This window comes from Panthera leo, chromosome E2, assembly GCF_018350215.1.
Source record: "Panthera leo isolate Ple1 chromosome E2, P.leo_Ple1_pat1.1, whole genome shotgun sequence".
Lineage (NCBI taxonomy): Eukaryota > Metazoa > Chordata > Mammalia > Carnivora > Felidae > Panthera > Panthera leo.
In genome coordinates, this window is record NC_056693.1 from 5,502,903 (window position 1) to 5,520,784 (window position 17,882).

General features: G+C 41.2%; 1 protein-coding gene across 1 annotated transcript in view; it reads left to right on the top strand.

Annotated features, from left to right (window-relative positions):
* The first annotated feature begins 3,782 nt into the window (after positions 1-3,782).
* The window catches only part of LOC122208840 (zinc finger protein 208-like), a 46,362-nt gene continuing 32,262 nt past the window's right edge, over positions 3,783-17,882 (top strand). Inside the window, 4 exon segments of the mRNA XM_042920299.1 lie at positions 3,783-3,819; positions 4,891-5,027; positions 10,088-10,214; positions 10,711-10,814. Of these exon segments, the coding sequence (XP_042776233.1) occupies positions 3,783-3,819; positions 4,891-5,027; positions 10,088-10,214; positions 10,711-10,814 (405 nt within the window).

Genomic DNA, 17,882 nt, shown 5'->3' on the forward strand with positions numbered 1-17,882 from the left:
TATGGAACTTGCCACAGCATTATTTAGGTGGGATTTTGCTTTTACCTTTGTATTTTGTTTTAGGGTCTCAATTTCCTTTTTAATTTTGTTTTTATGTCTTATTTCACTCTTGAAGGTGAGAGAGAGAGAATGTGAGTGGGGGTGGGACAGAGAGAGAGGGAGACACAGAATGTGAAGCAGGCTCCAGGCTCTGAGCTGTCAGCACAGAGCCCGATGTGGGGCTCAAACTCATTATCTGTGAGATCATGACCTGAAGGAAGTTCATTGCCCAACCGACTGAGCCACCCAGGTGCCCGATAGGGTGACAATTTTCAATTCCTAATGTTTTTGGACGTGAGTAAGTCTAACTCAGATAAGATCAGCTTTATGCCCTTCGCTAATAAAAGTATCTATGTACTTGTAGCAATATTACCTGTGCGTACTTGTGACTCATCTTGTGTATTTCTTTCCTTGATTAGTGGTAAATGAATGTTGTATCCTGTTTAGGTGAGTTATCATGCTAATAGAATTAATTTCATCATGTATTTATTGGTGAATGTAATGTCTGTATGTACTTTCATTCCAGTTACCTTAGAGATTACTTAAAGCATCTTAAAGGTATAACAAAATTTTATACATGCTGCTAGTGCAGAGCTCAACACAGGGCTTGATTTTTTTTTTTTTTAATGTTTATTTATTCCTCAGAGAGAGACCAAGTCCATGTAGGGGAGGGGCAGAGAGGGAGGGAGACACAGAATCTGGATCTCCAGGCTCCTTGCTGTTAGCATAGAGCCCAATGCAGGGCTCAAACTCATGAACCCCGAGATCATGACCTGAGCTGAAGTCCAACACTTAACCGAATGAGCCACTGGACAACCCTCAACTCAGGACATGAATTCCCAAAATGGGAGACCATGCCTTAACTGAAATCAGGAATTGCACACATAACCGAATGAGCCACCTTCATGCCCCTAACACACTGTTTTAAGCCGAGAGTGTCAATTTTATACAAATTCTTCTACTTATCATCTCTGCATCTGCACCCACTTTATATTGATGACATTACAAATTCTATTTTTATATTGCATATATTATTACCTAGATTTGATTTTTATGCTTTGATTTAAGAAAAAGACTGTAGCAGAAATAAATGTGACTTGTCCTACCTTGTTACAACACTACAGGTCTATAATTGTGTAAACATTTATACTTCTCAGAGCTTTAGGTTATCATGTGTTTTCAGTTACTGTTTAGAATCTTTTCAGCTCAATGAGGACTTTTTAAAAAAAATTTTTAATGTTTATTTATATCTTGAGAGAGACACAGAGACGGAATCTGAAGCAGGCTCCAGGCACTAAGTCGTCAGCAAGATAGTAACACAGGTCTTGAAGTCACGAACCGTGAGAACATGACTTGAGCCAAAGTTGGATACTTGACAAACCGACACACCCAGGTGCCTCTAGAAGGACTTTCTTTAACATTTCCTGTAGGGTGCCTGGGTGGCTCAGTCGGTTGAGCGTCCAGCTTCGGCTCAGGTCGTGATCTCACAGTCTGTGAGTTCGAGCCCCGCGTCGGGCTCTGTGCTGACAGCATGGAGCCTGGAGCCTACTTCGGATTCTGTGTCTCCCTCTCTCTCTGCCCCTCCCTGCTCATGCTCTGCCTCTCTCTGTCTCAAAAATAAATAAAAACATTTTTTTAAAAAGTTTAAAAAAACATTTCTTGTAGGACAGATCTGCTGATAAACTTAGAGGGGTTTTGCCTTGGCAAAGTCTTCATTTCTACATGCATGGAAAATAGCTGTGCCAGGTAGGGTATTCTTGGTGGATATTTTTTGATCTTTCAGTATTTGAATACATCGTTCAATGCTTTTCTTTCTATAACATCTACCGAGAACCCCACTAACAATCTTGTAGGAGCTCTCTTGTACAAGATAAGTTGCCTTTGTCAAGCTTTTCAAAATTCTCTTTTCCCTGGTCATTTTTGGTCCGTTAATTACAACTGTGTTCATGTCCTGTCTTTTTTCCTTCAATTTTTATTTAAATTTTAATTATGGAAATATGCAGTGCAATATTGATTTCAGTATAATTCATTCAGTGGCTCATCATTTGCATACAGTGCTCATCATAAGAAGTGCTTTCCTTAATAGCCATCACCAAGCACACTGTCCCTCACCCATCTCCTGCCATTGATACTTATCCTACTGTGAATTTACTGTGCTTGTGAACTTGCCTCTCCTTTCCACATATAGGGGAACAACAAGCCTTTAGTTCTTCATGGAAACTCGCTGCCCCCTTTCACTCTGCTCTCTTTATGGGGTCCCCATAATGTACACATTGGTCCACTTGTAGGTGTCCCATGTGTCCTGAGTCTTTCTTCTTTTCCACATTTTTCTTTGGTCCTCTTAGGTAATTTAAAACAAGGGGTCTCCAGGTTGCCCAGTTCTTTCTTGTGCTTGATCAAGTCTGTTGCTGACTCCTTAGTATATTTTTAAATTCAAAGATTCTCCACTTGAGCTCCCAAATTCTGGGTGATTGTTTCTTATACTTTGCCTCTTTGGGGTTACATTTTGGTCATGCATAGTTTTTCTGCTCTCATTTAGTTACCTGTCTGTTTTCTCTTCTTCCTCCATGGGCATCTTTATGATGTTTTCTTCTTGAATTCTTGGTCATACCATTAATACTTCCTAATTAATTCAAGGTCAGTTTTGGAGATTTATTTCATTCCTGTGAGTGAAACAAGTTCTTCTATTTCTTTATGGCCTTGTGGTCTTTTGTTGAGATTAGTGAATTTAAGAAAACAAACTCTGGGTTTAGGCTTACGAACTTGTTTGTACAGGAGAACACAAGTAATTGGTAATGTCTGAATTTTTGGAATTTCCCAGTTTACTAAAGTATAGTTACTTCTTTAGAGCCCATGATACCTTCCTCTGTTGTCCTCAGCTCTGTAGTCTCTCCAGTGTGTAAACAAAAGCTCACCTGTTGTCTGAGCAGCCATCACAGTGCATCCAGTGGGTGCCCTCATTCTCTCTGCTTCCACGTCCTTCATGACAGAAATAAGTCCCTCAGGCACCTGCAAAAAAGCCAGATCACTGAACATAGAGGTCACTCCTGTGTTTTCGCCTCCTGATGAGAGGTAACTGTTTCCACACAGTGTTGCCAAGGAGTGTCAGGAAGGGTGAGTAGCTGTTGTGGGCCAGTGTCACAAACTGTGTCTCTTTGATGTTTTTCTGTTTCAAAGTATTCTGTTATGCAAAATTAAGGTGTTAACAAAATAGATTTTTATAAGATGTCTCCTTAAAGCCTCCTGGTAACCACAAAGCAAAACCTGTAGTAGACACACAAAACATAAAGAGAAAGGAATAGAAGTACACCACTCTACAAAATCAACAAATCACAAAGAAAAAGACCAAATGGATAAGAAAGGGGCAAGTAATTCTACAATAGCTAAAAACATTGAAAACAATGACAAGAGTAACTCCATCCATACCTGTGTCAATACGTACTTTAAATATAGAGGGACTAAATTCTCCATCCAAAAGATCCATTGACTGAAAGGAAAGAAGTACACAAATGAAGGATATGTGCTGCCTTCAAGAGACTCACTTCAGCTGTAGGAACACACTCAGGCTGAAAGCACAGGTGTGGAAAAAGATCTTCCATGCCAATGGAAAATGTCTTCAAGAATTCTTTCTTGGCCATCGCTCTGGACCACCCCACTATCACCCGAAAACTTGCTCATTCGCATGTATCAGGGAAAGCTCCATTTGTAAACGTGTGTCCTTCTGAGAAGCAGAAAGGAGGAGAATGTGTAAATTTACAGAAACTCTGATCAGTGGAGAAGGTATGGATTCAAATCAGGACAATAACCATACCCATGGTTACTGTTTTCCTTGCTCACTTCCCAAATGCTTCCCAAAAGGATCCTGTGTGGAGTTTGCATTAATAATCATTGCTGCTACCCTCCCCCTCAGATTCCCTCAACTGGTGTGGGTGGAAACAACAGTGTTGTTTTAGTGAAGTGCTCCATGGGATTCTGTATGGGATTTTTTTGCATCAACCTAGGATTCAGGGATTTGTTTTCTCACCGAATCAAAGAATAAAGAGGTGGACACAATATGAGCAACAGGCAAAACTTTATTATAGTATAACAGAGGAAGAGTAGTAGGAAAGCTATCTTTACAGAGAGGGGGCATTGGAATGTGAATACCAATGACAATAGGCAAGGGCCTTTGTGGTATAAGGTTCTGGTCTCTCCCTCTTCCCTTCCCCCTTGTTCCTTCTCAAGTCCTACACTTACTGGATTAACAACTCCAGGTGCTGGGTTGTCCCTTCCTGATTGGCTCATTTCCATTGCAGGAGGGGTGGTCTATGGCCTTATTGCTCCTTGTGGGTTTTAAGTTTTATCATCTACTGCTGGTTTTTAGTTAGGTCTTTAGTCAAATTCCTGATGGGGAATAGGTGGTGTCTGTCCATTCTTAAGAGGAACCTGACAGCTAAGGGGGTTTTCGGTAGTCAGACATTCTCAGCATTGTTCCAAAATGTGTTTTCCCCACCCAGGGGCCTCAGGTCCTAATGGTTCCCATTCTCCCTACTGAACCCTATGTTTTCCAACTAAATGCTAAGGGAAGCCAGAGTTAAGCTGAAAGGCTTCCCATTAAGTTATCAGAGTTGAGTGCAGGCTTTGGCTCAAGGGTCTCCTGTACAGGAGTTGGGGAGGGTCAGGTCCATGTAACACACTGTTCCTATGCTCAAGCAGAATTTGTGGGCTTCTGTGTGAGGGGAGGCCCCCTGAAAGCAGAGACAGGAAACTCAGAGGCTGGTCTCCACGTGGGACACCATAGTTTCTGAATAGCTCCTGACACAAATGATGAGGAACTTGGGTCTTTTTTGCATTTCAAAGCCCTGCCTGCAGGTGACCAGGTTACTGGTGAAGAGGTTGCAGCGGTGGCTTTAAAGGCACTTGCTGCCACTTCAGCTGGGATTTCTCCACAAAAATATTCTGATAAAACTCTTGAAGAGGAGAGGAAAGGAGCAATGGCCAATTCTCAGGTAAGCTTCGGTCCATTGCAAGAGGACCTGTCACCTTGTTTTCAGGATAATCCATGCATGTAGAAATTGCAGGGCACCTGGGTGGTTCATTCAGTTGAGCATATGACTCTTGATTTAGGCTCAGGTCTTGATCCCAGGGATCTGCTATCCAGCCCTGCATCAGGGTTCCTTCTGAGCTTGGAGCCTACTTAAGATTTTCTCTCTCTACCTGAGTCCCTGTCCTCCATTTGCATGCATGCTCGCTCTCTCTCGCTCTCTCTCTCTAAATGAAAAAATTTTAAATACCAATGGTTTTATTTGTTTGGTTCTTATGGTTTTGCTTTAGGTTTTCACCTATTTTTTTTTTAATTTTTTTCAACGTTTATTTTGTTGAGACAGAGACAGACAGCATGAACAGGGTAGGGTCAGAGAAGGAGGGAGACACAGAATCCGGAACAGGCTCCAGGCTCTGAGCACAGAGCTGGATGTGGGGCTCGAACTCACAGACCGCAAGACCATGACTTGAGCCACAGTCGACTCTAAACAGTCTGAGCCACCCAGGTGCCCCAGATTTTCCCCTAATTATTAACATTTCAGAAATGATATTCCAGGTATGTCTTCAGAACACTCCTCCCCTATATCCCAGAGACCTCTCTCCCTTTTCTCCAACCTGGCTTCTAGTAGGGCAACAGCAGTTGTCACTTTGAATTAAATTCCTACAAGTATTGAAAATATTCCCTTTGTGACAGATCCAGAGAGGAAGGTGTTGAGGCCAACTGTCCTGTTGCTGATGGGGTCTGGTCCTGGGATACCAATCAAGGAAAACCATTCCCGTGTAGGTCTTATCCGAATGCTTTCTGTGCCCCGGGTAGAGGAGGATTATGAAAATGCACAAATACACAAGATGGATATGAGGCACAGAATAACTTAGAATGTTCCTGCTCTTGAGGATGTGGAAAAGCTACTTTAAGATATCCTAGATATTCCAGGACATGACAAGTATATGCAGTAAAGTCTCTATAAATCCACTGTGCTTAACTTGTTTATATTGTGATTTACTGTTTGGGGTCACAAGAGCACACCGGCGATCCTGTGTCCTAAGGTGTACCTTAGGCACTGATAGCACTTTGTTTCCTTACAGCTGATGTTACCATCTATAACTTGGGTTTGTGCTCTCTGCCAGATTCCTCCCCTGTAATGTTCATATTTTTCTTATCAGTTGTAATGATTTCAGCCAGATTCCCTGAGTAATTTCCAGACACCATCACATTTAAACTGGAAATATCTTTCTCCTAGTTTCTTTTTTCTTGTATTCTTTTTACCTTGTAGCTTTTTTCTTTTAAGATTTTAAGTTTATTTTGAGAGAGAGAGAGAGAGAGAGAGAGAGAGAGAGAGAGAGAGAGCGCGCAGGGGAGTGGCCAAGAGAGAGCCAAGTCCCAAGTAGGTGACACAGGGTCAGCACTGAGTGGGACACGGGGCTCGAACTCACAAATCAAGACGTCTTGACCTCAGCCTAATTCAAAAGTCAGAAGCTTGATTGAGCCATCCAGGCACCCCTTCCTCGTAGTTTCTGAGGAGGAGGACAAATGCAAAAGCAATGTGGATAAAATTAAAATTTCTCATAATTTACAAGCCCCGCAGAAATACTCGAGACTGGCCAAGGAAGATATTCCTCAAGGAATTCACAACTGCTTTAATGGTGATGCTTTCCTAGAGGCAAACAGCAAGCTTAGTTTACCCTAGACAGAATTCCAGGTCCTGGAAGTCTTCTTTAACATAGGAAATCCCTGTAGAAACTTATAATTCTTCCCCCCACCCAACTTAAAGTATATAATCAACAGCTCCTCTCAGTCTCCTTCAGCTCCTTCTTCCCGCAGATCCTGTCCCTGTGCTTTTACACAAACAGCCTCCTTTACCAAAATGGCTCAAGGCTATTTCCTTGAACATTGTCTCCTCGCCCACCTCACGTTAGTCCCCACAGGACAATGATACCCTCATTGTTGTGTAGTAGATGTAATGACCTCTACATCGAGGTTCTCAATGAGTCAGACCTTCATCCTGTAGCTTTTTGTTTTGCTGCATAGTCATGACACATGCATACTCTAATTACTTCTGTGTATTTCAGAAAAAGAAAGAAGAATCACATAGTACCAAGAATTACCATGTTTGAGTGTCTTAAAATCCTGAAATAAAACAGCACAAATGATGAATGAAATAAAGCTTTCAATGAGGGGCACGTGCATGGCTCAGTTCATTAAGCGTCGGACTTCCACTCAGTTCATGATCTCACCAGTCCTGAGCTGGAGCCCAGCATCAGGTGAACAGGAGCCATGCCTCTCCATTTCTCTCTCCCTCTCTCTCTGCCCCTCCTGGTATTCTCTCTCTCCCTGTCTCTCTCTCTCTCTCTCTCCTTAGTAATAATTAATTAAAAAATAAAATTTAAAAAAGCTTTCAAATAAAAACTATATTAGCAGATCATGGATTACTACGGTCAAGACAACTCTTCAGATACTGTGTAGTGCCAGATAGTTTATTGAAGTAGCACAGGGCAGGACCCATGGGCAGAAAGAAAGTACTTTGGCTGCATGAAGCTTATATGTTCAAGGGGAGGGTAGGTGCACAGAGTGTTCAATCACAAATGTTTCCTTAAATTTCTACGTGTAAAAGTGCTTCTGCAAGATTTCTCTGGTGCTTACCATTCAGTTCAATATGAAGCAGCAGTGACATGTACCCGTGGTCATGAGACCCTGTAAAACTGTAATAACCAGGGATACCTAGGTGGCTCAGTCACAGCCTGGAGCCTGGAGTCACAGCTTGGGGTTCTCTCCCTCTCTTTGCCTCTCCACCTTTCACACCGTGCTTACCCATGCTCTCTTTCACAATATAAATAAACTTAAAGAAAAATGTAGGAACCAGCCTTTATTTGATGAATGTCCACATAATACAACTGTATGTTAGCTTTCTGTGCTACAGATGAAAATTTTTCTGATTGTATCCCTCATCATACTAGAGTCAGAAATAACTGTTGTATTTGTATTTTAATGTGTGTGTTGATAGTGTGAGTAAAAGACCTAAGCACCATTATCTACAATTAGTTTTATGAGTTTCATGTCACTGAAAATATTTTGTTTGTTTTTGAGGAAGAGAGAGGCAGGGGCAGAGAGAGAGAATCCCTAGCCAGCTCCAGACTGTCAGCACAGAGCCTGAGGTGGGGTTTGAACTGGTGAACTGTGAAATCATGACCTGAGCCAAAGTCAGGAGGTGGACACTTAACCACCTGAACCACCCAGGTGTCCTTCATTGAAAATGTTTCCTAGTCACCAGTATACTTTTCTATGTTTAATATCTATACAACTTCTTTGAATATTTATGGATGTGAGCATGGAATGTATAAAGGTGATCAATTTTGTGTGCATACCTTCTTTCCATCATTCTTCAGGTTTGACACCTGCTATGATCATTTGGTTAGGGGCCCCTCCGTATATTTTAGGTGTCATTTTAGGTCAACTCCAGGTCAGATGACCTGGGTTAAAACCTGATCCCTACACATATTGGATGCTTGAAAAAATATTCACATGGAAATAGAAGAATAATGTGTCTGTTGTCTTAGAATATGATTTATTTTCCAATAAGTTATGAAAAACTGTGAATGCTCTCTACTAACCAGGAAATGCTTGGAAAGGTTTATTGCCTTTCTTGCTATTCTAGTAGAACCTGTAGTTGCTATGAATCCCACTCAGTTCCAAGTTCCCAAAAAGTTCTTGTCTTTGAGTTCTACTTCTTCGTTATTGAAATATGTATCTCTTGGCCCATAGACTAATGCCTCGTTAGAAATGCAGACATCTACCCCATCCTAGAACTCCTGAACAGTATCTGCATTTTAACAAGATCCCCAAGGTCCTGTTGTGAAATTCTAATTCATATTAGAATATGCTAAGTACATTTGTCACTCCCTAGAACTTTCCATTTAAGAAATAGATAGCACATGTACTGTATGATGTAAATACAGTATTCAAAATGTATATGCCTGTGTTGATGCCTTCCTTTTAAAAATTCTCTTGAATAAAAACAGTATTTATAAAGGTTCTTACCTCCAAGGTAAAGAATATGCTAGAGAATAATACTGGGTGACAAATAATCTTACCTCATCAAGCAGGAACCTCACCTAAGCCAGAACCAGTTCTCCTGATGTAACTGAACTAACAGAAGTTCAGTCGTTGGTGGATCACAAAAAAACTATACCAGGTGAGGATGTGAGCAAAGCAAAAATGATTTACAAGAAACAAGGAAATCACAGGGAGGAAGATGCAAATCAGATACTCACAGAGGAAGGGGGAATGGTGTCCTTTCATTTAGGGTTAGCGTGGATATTCAGAAAGGGGAGGCCATCATTTTATGTCAAGTGGAGTATAAGGTTGCACATAAGCCTTAAGAGAACAGTTGTGTACGTACTCTGCATATTTCATAGGAAATGAGGTTTGTGCTCCTCCTTGGGTGGGATTTTAGCATTATAATGAGGTAAAAGGGAGCTCCTGGGTGGCTGAGTCCATTGAGTGTCCTACTCTTAATTTAGGCTCATGTCAGGATGAAAGTCCTGAGATCAGGCTCCACTCTGAGCATGGACCCTGGTTGGGATTCTGTCTCTCTCTCTCTGCCCCACCCCCACTTGGGCACGCTCTATCTCACTCAAAGACATAAGATTTAAAATAAAATGTATGTATGAGATGAAGGTAACTGTACTCACTCCGTAGTTTAGTCTATTATGCATTGGCTTAGGTGTGAGTCAGGGGTTAATCTCCAACTGAGCCCATCCAAGCTCTTCCTCAGGGCAGTCATTACCTTTTGTTGGATGGTTTCTGTTTCCACTACAGGAGACTATACCCATGGGGTGTTTTTTGTGAAGTAAAAGATAAGATAGAAAAAGAGGTTAAGTAAAGTGTGGAACTAAGATGGGTAGGTACAAGCACAAGCATTAAAGTCAGGTCTTGCTGTCCGGCTGGTGACATTAACTGCCTCTTTCATTTGATCTAGCATTATGAACTCTGCCTGTGGCCACTTGAAAAGTGTGTTTTTTATTGCAGGGATTGCTGACATTCAGGGATGTGGCCATAGAATTTTCTCAGAAAGAGTTGAGGTGCCTGAACCACAGTCAGTGGGAACTGTACAGGGATGTGATGTTAGAGAACTACGGACACCTCCTTTTCTTGGGTGAGGATAACTCCTTCCACGTTTCCCAAACCATACTCAGGGATTTTTTCCTTCCCTTGAAGACTGTCTCTTGGAATCTTCCTCTTTGCATGACTGGGATTCAGATCCCTGCAGTCAGGGAAAGAAGTATGGGTTTGTGGATGTACAGAAAAATCTTCGTGGTGTTTCCTTTTCAGCTTTACCTTCCCTTCCTTAGGGTAACATCATCATTTCTGTACATTAATGACAATTCTAAAGGCTAAGTGGCATAAAACGGTATCTCTTTTGTATTAAATACCGATTTCTACTCATTACTGTCATGGTAGTCCTCGGAAGTGAAGGTCAAGATCTGAACATGGAAAATTTGTCCCGCATGTTCTAAAGGGGTTGTTGGGCCACAGCATTTGGGAAATCATTTTCTAGCTTCTACTCTGTCCTCTCTGCTCTACTAAGCACAATAGTGGATCAGAAGTTAGAATCTCCAACCACACTCATATTCTGTTTTTCTAATACACAGGTCTAGTTGTGTCAAAGCCAGACCTGGTCATCTTTTTGGAACACAAGAAGGATGTCTGGGCCGTGAAGAGAAAGGAGACCGTAGCTACACACCCAGGTAGGTGGAAATGAAGCGGATGACAGAGCTGAGGTCCAGTCGTGAAGGAGGAATTGGACCTCAGAATGTGGTTGAGCAGCTCTCCTTGAATGCAAATTAGGTTGAAAAGGCCAGTTTCAGGTCTCTTCCTCTCACATCGGACATCTGCTTTCCAACATACCAAGCTTTCCATTCTCTAAGGATTCTCCTTCAGTTCCACGGAGGGTTCTTCACATCCACAGTGAGGTCCTCCATAATCTAATTGGTTCTCCATTTGCTTTGAGGTCTTGCGGAAATCTCTGTATTTCTGAGGAACTGTACGCCAATGCATTTCTGACTTCTGTTTTGCTTGTTGTGTGAAGTGTGTCAGGATAGTGGTGGGCACCTTGAGGTGAGGTGCAGAAATCTCAGGAACGCCAGAGGGAGACATCACAAGTTTTCGGGTTGATCCTTTCCAGGATTAAGGTGGCTTTCATTTTAATCATACAAAATACAGACCCAGTAATCACATCAGGTGATAAAGCAACTCCCTAATATGAGGAAATCTCGTTCTTTGTTTCACTTCAAAAGTTCATTTCTTGGGTTGCCTGGTTGGCTCAGTTGGTTAAGCGTCTGGGTTGAGCTCAAGCCATGATCTGACACTTTGAATTTGAGCCCTGCATCAGCCTCTCTGCTGTCAGTGGAGAACCCATTTGGGATCCTTTGCCTCTCTGTCCATCTGGCACATGTTCTCTGTTTCTCAAAAATTAATATTAAAAAAAAAAAAAAAAAAAAAAGAAAGTTCAGGATGCCTGGGTGAGTCAGTTGGTTAAGAGTCCAACTCTTGGTTTGGCTCAGGGCATGATCTCAGGGTTTCTGAATTATAGCCCCACATAGGGTTCTGGGCTGACAGCCCAGATGGTGCTTGGTTTCTCCCTCCCTCCCACCATCCCTCCCTCCCACCGTCCCTCCTTCCACCCCCACCCCCCGCCGTTTCCACACTGTTCTTTATCTCTCTGTCTAAATAAACTTTCATTTTCTTTGTATTAAGTAAAATAAGAAATTTCCACTCAATGTTTTGCATTCCTCAATGGTGAAATAATGTAAAGCACCTATTATTTTCATATAATTCTATATAAATTAATGCCATAGGGGAGCTAGGATATTTAGAAGTGAAAACTCACAGCCTATAAGAAAGTCTCAATTGTTACTTTATTTCTTAATTGAATCCTTCTATGAATGTATCTTGTATAATATGAAGTCCCTGTGACTTTGTCATATGTTTTCACTCTGAGTCGTTATGTAGGAGATTCCTTTATGATGTGTTATATCAAAAGTCTTGATATACCATGGGCATTTGCTTTATAAGAAGTGAGGCAGACAATTAGGAAACGTCCTATGTTTAGAAAAAGAGTTCATTATGAATGTAATTTCACGTGAGAAAAAAATCAATTATTATTTATTTACTCAGAATGTATTTGAATTTAACACCAAAGATTTTTTTTATAAAGCGATTGTTGGCCTATTTTATATTTTTGATTGTGTTTGTTTATTTAGAAATGAAAGGTTTTGGGGCAGTTGGGTGGTTCAGAGGGTTGAGCATCTGACTCTTGATTTCAACTCAGGTCATGACTTCATGGTTTGAATTTAAGCCCTAAGTCCAGTTCTGTACCCAGTGTGGAGCCCGCTTGGAATTCCCTTCTCTCTCTCTCCCAGCCTCCCTCCTCCCTCCCTCCCTTTCTCTCTCAAACTTTTTAAACATTCACAAAAAAGAAATGAAAGGTTTTTGTTTGCTTGATTCTAAAGAATGGATTATAGGGGACCTGCGTAGCTCAGTTGGTTAAGCCTTCAACTTCAGCTTAGGAAATGATCTTGGGTTTGTGACTTTGAGCCCCATGTCTGGCTCTGTGCTGAGATCTCACACAGCCTGGAGCCTGCTTTGGATTCTGTGTCTGCCTCTCTCTCTCAGTCTCCCTGGCTTGTGCGCTCTCTCTCTCTCTCTCTATCTCTCTCTCTCTCTCTAAGATACATAAACATTAAAAAAATGAACAATGGATTATACCCTGAAATCTGTGTGATAGGAGGGATCTATTCACATAACACATTGTTTAATGTCTTAAGTGCTTATTCACAAAAGTTTTCATTAGAGGTTTCCATGGTTGATTTTAAGGAACATTCTTGACAATTGTAATGCCCGTGAAGACATGCCAGTAATTGAAAATGTTCCTTTTTCATGGGTACACAGTCACAGTTGAAAATTAGAGCTATAGCTAGGGGTGCCTGGGCTCTGGTCATGATCTCACAATGCATGAGTCTGAGGACTGCATTGGGCTCTGAGCTGACACCGTGGAGCCTGCTTGGGATTCTTTCTTTCCCCTCTTTCTCTGTTTCTCCTCTGCTTTAGGAGAGCATTCTCTCTCAAAATAAGCTTTAAAAAATATCTACATTTATCATGGGCCTCTTTTAAATACTTCATCATTTTTATGTAGAAATTTTTGGGTTACATTTTGTCTGGGCTTGCAATTCCATAATAATGTGCTTCCTTTTGTATGGAACTTTCCACAGCATTATTTCGGTGGGATTTTGCTTTTACCTTTGTATTTTGTTTTAGGGTCTCAATTTTTTAAATTTTTTTTTACACCTTATTTTACTCTTGAAGGCAAGAGAGAGAATATGAGTGGGGGTGGGGCAGAGAGAGAGAGGGAGACACAGAATCTGAAGCAGGATCCAGGCTGTGAGCTGACAGCACAGAGCCCGATGTGGGGCTCAAACTCATGAACCCCAAGATCATGACCTGAGCTGAAGTCCAACACTTAACCGAATGAGCCACTGAATCAACCCTTACCTCAGGACTTGAATTCCCAAACTGGGAGATCATGCCTTAACTGAAATCAGGAATTGTACACATAACCGAATGAGCCACCTTAGTGCCCCTAAGACACTGTTTTAAGCCGATAGTGTCAATTTTATACAAATTCTTCTACGTATCATCTCTGCACCTGCACCCACTTTATGTTGATGACATCATAAATTCTATTTTTATGTTGCATATATTATTACCTAGATTTGATTTTTATGCTTTTATTTAAGAAAAAGACTGTAGCAGAAATAAATGTGACGTGTCCTACCTTGTTACAACACTACAGGTTTCTATAATTGTGTAAATATTTATACTTCTCAGCTTTTGGTTACCATGTATTTTCAGTTACTGTTTAGAATCTTTTTAGTTCAACAAGGACTTTTAAAAAAATTTTTTAATGTTTATTTCTATTTTGAGAGAGACACAGAGACAGAATCTGAAGCAGGCTCCAGGCACTAAGTCATCAGCAAGATAGTAACACAGGGCTTGATGTCACGAACCGTGAGAACGTGACTTGAGCCAAAGTTGGATACTTGACAAACCGACGCACCCAGTTTCCCCTAGAAGGACTTTCTTTAACATGTCTTGTAGGGGCGCCTGGGTGGCTCAGTCGGTTGAGCGTCCAGCTTCGGCTCAGGTCATGATCTCACAGTCTGTGAGTTCGAGCCCTGCGTCGGGCTCTGTGCTGACAGCATGGAGCCTGGAGCCTACTTCGGATTCTGTGTCTCCCTCTCTCTCTGCCCCTCCCCTGCTCATGCTCTGCCTCTCTCTGTCTCAAAAATAAATAAAAACATTTTTAAAAAAAGTTTAAAAAAACATTTCTTGTAGGACAGATCTGTTGATAAACTTAGAGGGGTTTTGCCTTGGCAAAGTCTTCATTTCTACATGCATGGAAAATAGCTGTGCCAGGTAGGGTATTCTTGGTGGATATTTTTTGATCTTTCAGTATTTGAATACATCGTTCAATGCTTTTCTTTCTATAACATCTACCGAGAACCCCACTAACAATCTTGTAGGAGCTCTCTTGTACAAGATAAGTTGCCTTTGTCAAGCTTTTCAAAATTCTCTTTTCACTGGTCATTTTTGGTCCGTTAATTACAACTGTGTTCATGTCCTGTCTTTTTTCCTTCAATTTTTATTTAAATTTTAATTAGGTAATATGCAGTGCAATATTGATTTCAGTATAATTCATTCAGTGGCTCATCATTTGCATACAGTGCTCATCATAACAAGTGCTTTCCTTAATAGCCATCACCAAGCAAACTGTCCCTCACCCATCTCCTGCCATTGATACTTATCCTACTGTGAATTTACTGTGCTTGTGAACTTGCCTCTCCTTTCCACATATAGGGGAACTACAAGCCTTTAGTTCTTCATGGAAACTCGCTGCCCCCGTTCACTCTGCTCTCTTTATGGGGTCCCCATAATGTACACATTGGTCCACTTGTAGGTGTCCCATGTGTCCTGAGTCTTTCTTCTTTTCCACACTTTTCTTTGGTCCTCTTAGGTAATTTAAAACAAGGGGTCTCCAGGTTGCCCAGTTCTTTCTTGTGCTTGATCAAGTCTGTTGCTGACTCCTTAGTATATTTTTAAATTCAAAGATTCTCCACTTGAGCTCCCAAATTCTGGGTGATTGTTTCTTATACTTTGCCTCTTTGGGTTTCCATTCTGGTCATGCATAGTTTTTCTGCTCTCATTTAGTTACCTGTCTGTTTTCTCTTCTTCCTCCATGGGCATCTTTATGATGTTTTCTTCTTGAATTCTTGGTCATACCATTAATACTTCCTGATTAATTCAAGGTCAGTTTGGGAGATTTATTTCATTCCTGTGAGTGAAACAAATTCTTCTTTTTCTTTATGGCCTTGTGGTCTTTTGTTGAGATTAGTGAATTTAAGAAAACAAACTCTGGGTTTAGGCTTATGAACTTGTTTGTACAGGAGAACACAAGTAATTGGTAACGTCTGAATTTTTGGAATTTCCCAGTTTACGGAAGTATAGTTACTTCTTTAGAGCCCATGATACCTTCCTCTGTTGTCCTCAGCTCTTTAGTCTCTCCAGTGTGTAAACAAAAGCTCACCTGTTGTCTGAGCAGCCATCACAGTGCATCCAGCAGGTGCCCTCATTCTCTCTGCTTCCACGTCCTTCATGACAGAAATAAGTCCCTCAGGCACCTGCAAAAAAGCCAGATCACTGAACATAGAGGTCACTCCTGTGTTTTCGCCTCCTGATGAGAGGTAACTGTTTCCACACAGTGTTGCCAAGGAGTGTCAGGAAGGGTGAGTAGCTGTTGTGGGCCAGTGTCACAAACTTTGTCTCTTTGATGTTTTTCTTTGTCTTTTGTACTTGCCTGCCTGGGTGGGGTTCTCCTAATTGCCTTCTGGAGCACTCACAAGGTAACTTAGTCCATTTCTGTCTCCATGGAGGAGCAACTTCCCGGTCCTCCCTATTTCTCCACTGCTGATGTCCTGTGATGGGTGTTAATTTTGCATATTAGCATTTTCACATATATGCATGTGAGTGTAGTAAGTGAGAGAACTGATTGTGTATCTTTTACTTGTGTCTTTCCATAACACCATAGGCCTATTGGCAAAGTCAGGTAAGGAATATTCATTTTAAAGAGTGACGTAGGAACAATGAGATACCACCTCACACCTATCAGAATGGCTAACATGAACAACTCAGGGAACAGTAGATTTTGGCAAGCATGTGGAGAAAGAGGATCTCTTGTGCACTGCTGGTGGGCATGCAAACTGGTGCAGCCACTCTGGAAAACAGTATGGTGGTTCCTCAAAAAATAAAAAAAAGAACTACCCTGCTATCCAGCAATTGCACTACTAGATATTTACCCAAGGGACAAAATTATGCTGTTTCAGAGGGGCACATGCACCCCAATGTTTATAATAGCACTATCACCAATAGCCAAAGTATGGAAAGACCCCAAATGTCCATGGATGGATGGATAAAGAAGATGTGGAGTGTATGTGTATGTGTGTGTGTGTGTATATATATACATACACACACACACACACACACACACACACACACATATATACATACATACATACATACACACACAATGGAGTATTACTCGGCAATCAAAAGTAATGAAGTCTTGCCATTTGCAAGTCCATGGATGAATTGGAGAGTATTATGCTTGGCCAAATTAGAGAAAGACAAATATCATATGACTTCACTATATGAGGACTTTAAGACCCAGAACAGATGAACACAAAAGAAGGAAAGAAAACATAGTGTAAAAACAGGGAGGGGGACAACACATAAGAGACTCTTAAATATGGAGAACAGAGGGTTATGGGAGGGGTTGTGGTGGAGGGGTGGGCTAAATGGGTAAGGGGCATCAAGGAATCTACACCTGAAATCATTGTTGCACTATATGTTAACTAACTTGAATGTAAATTTAAAAAATAATAGAAAAATTATAATGAACAAAAAAAATACCTCAGGCACCCTAGAGTATACTCTATACTGATTATTTCCTTGCTCTGGCACTTTCGGTGCCCGTGATTGTCCTCATACTTGCTCACTCATGTCCCAGTGTACCTGCCCCACCAACATGCATCGAACCATGTTCCATGCAGCAAAGGAGGCAATGGAAATCTGACAGGACTTAGAGAACTGGATCTGAAGTCTTTCTGTTTCCATTCAGGGAAGGCCCTCCTCCCCAAGTCACTACTTCCTCCAAGTCTTAGACCAGAATTGTGGTATATGGGTTAGTCTAATTAGAAATCGTAGCACTGGTGGACACATAAGATATTTGCAAACTGCTCCCATTCTCTGAACTGTTTCACAGCATTTGACAAAAAGGCCATCACACTTTGCCCTGAAATTAGCCCTTAAATTTAGAATATCCTTAAATGTAATGCACGGGGATTTATTCTACATGCACATGGACTGCTGAGGAAGAACCGCATGAACCTGCAATTACTGATGGTCTTAGGGTAAAAGCCAGCAAGTACAGATTTATAGTGAGAAGGCTATATTTGGTCTCTTTACAACATATAACATGTACTAATGTGTTGTACAGATTGTGTTATTAGACTCAGTTTTACTTATGAAGAAAGTAAACCTGTTGTGTATGGTGAGTGTGAGAGCACACGAGCATGATCACAAACAGAGATTTCCAAGAGTCACTTATCTGTGGCCAAGTCCAGAATGATCTCTGACTTAGTTCCTGCAGAGGCTGTCAAACTTAGCTTTCATCAGAATCATCTGGAGTACTTGTAAATTTTGGAATAGT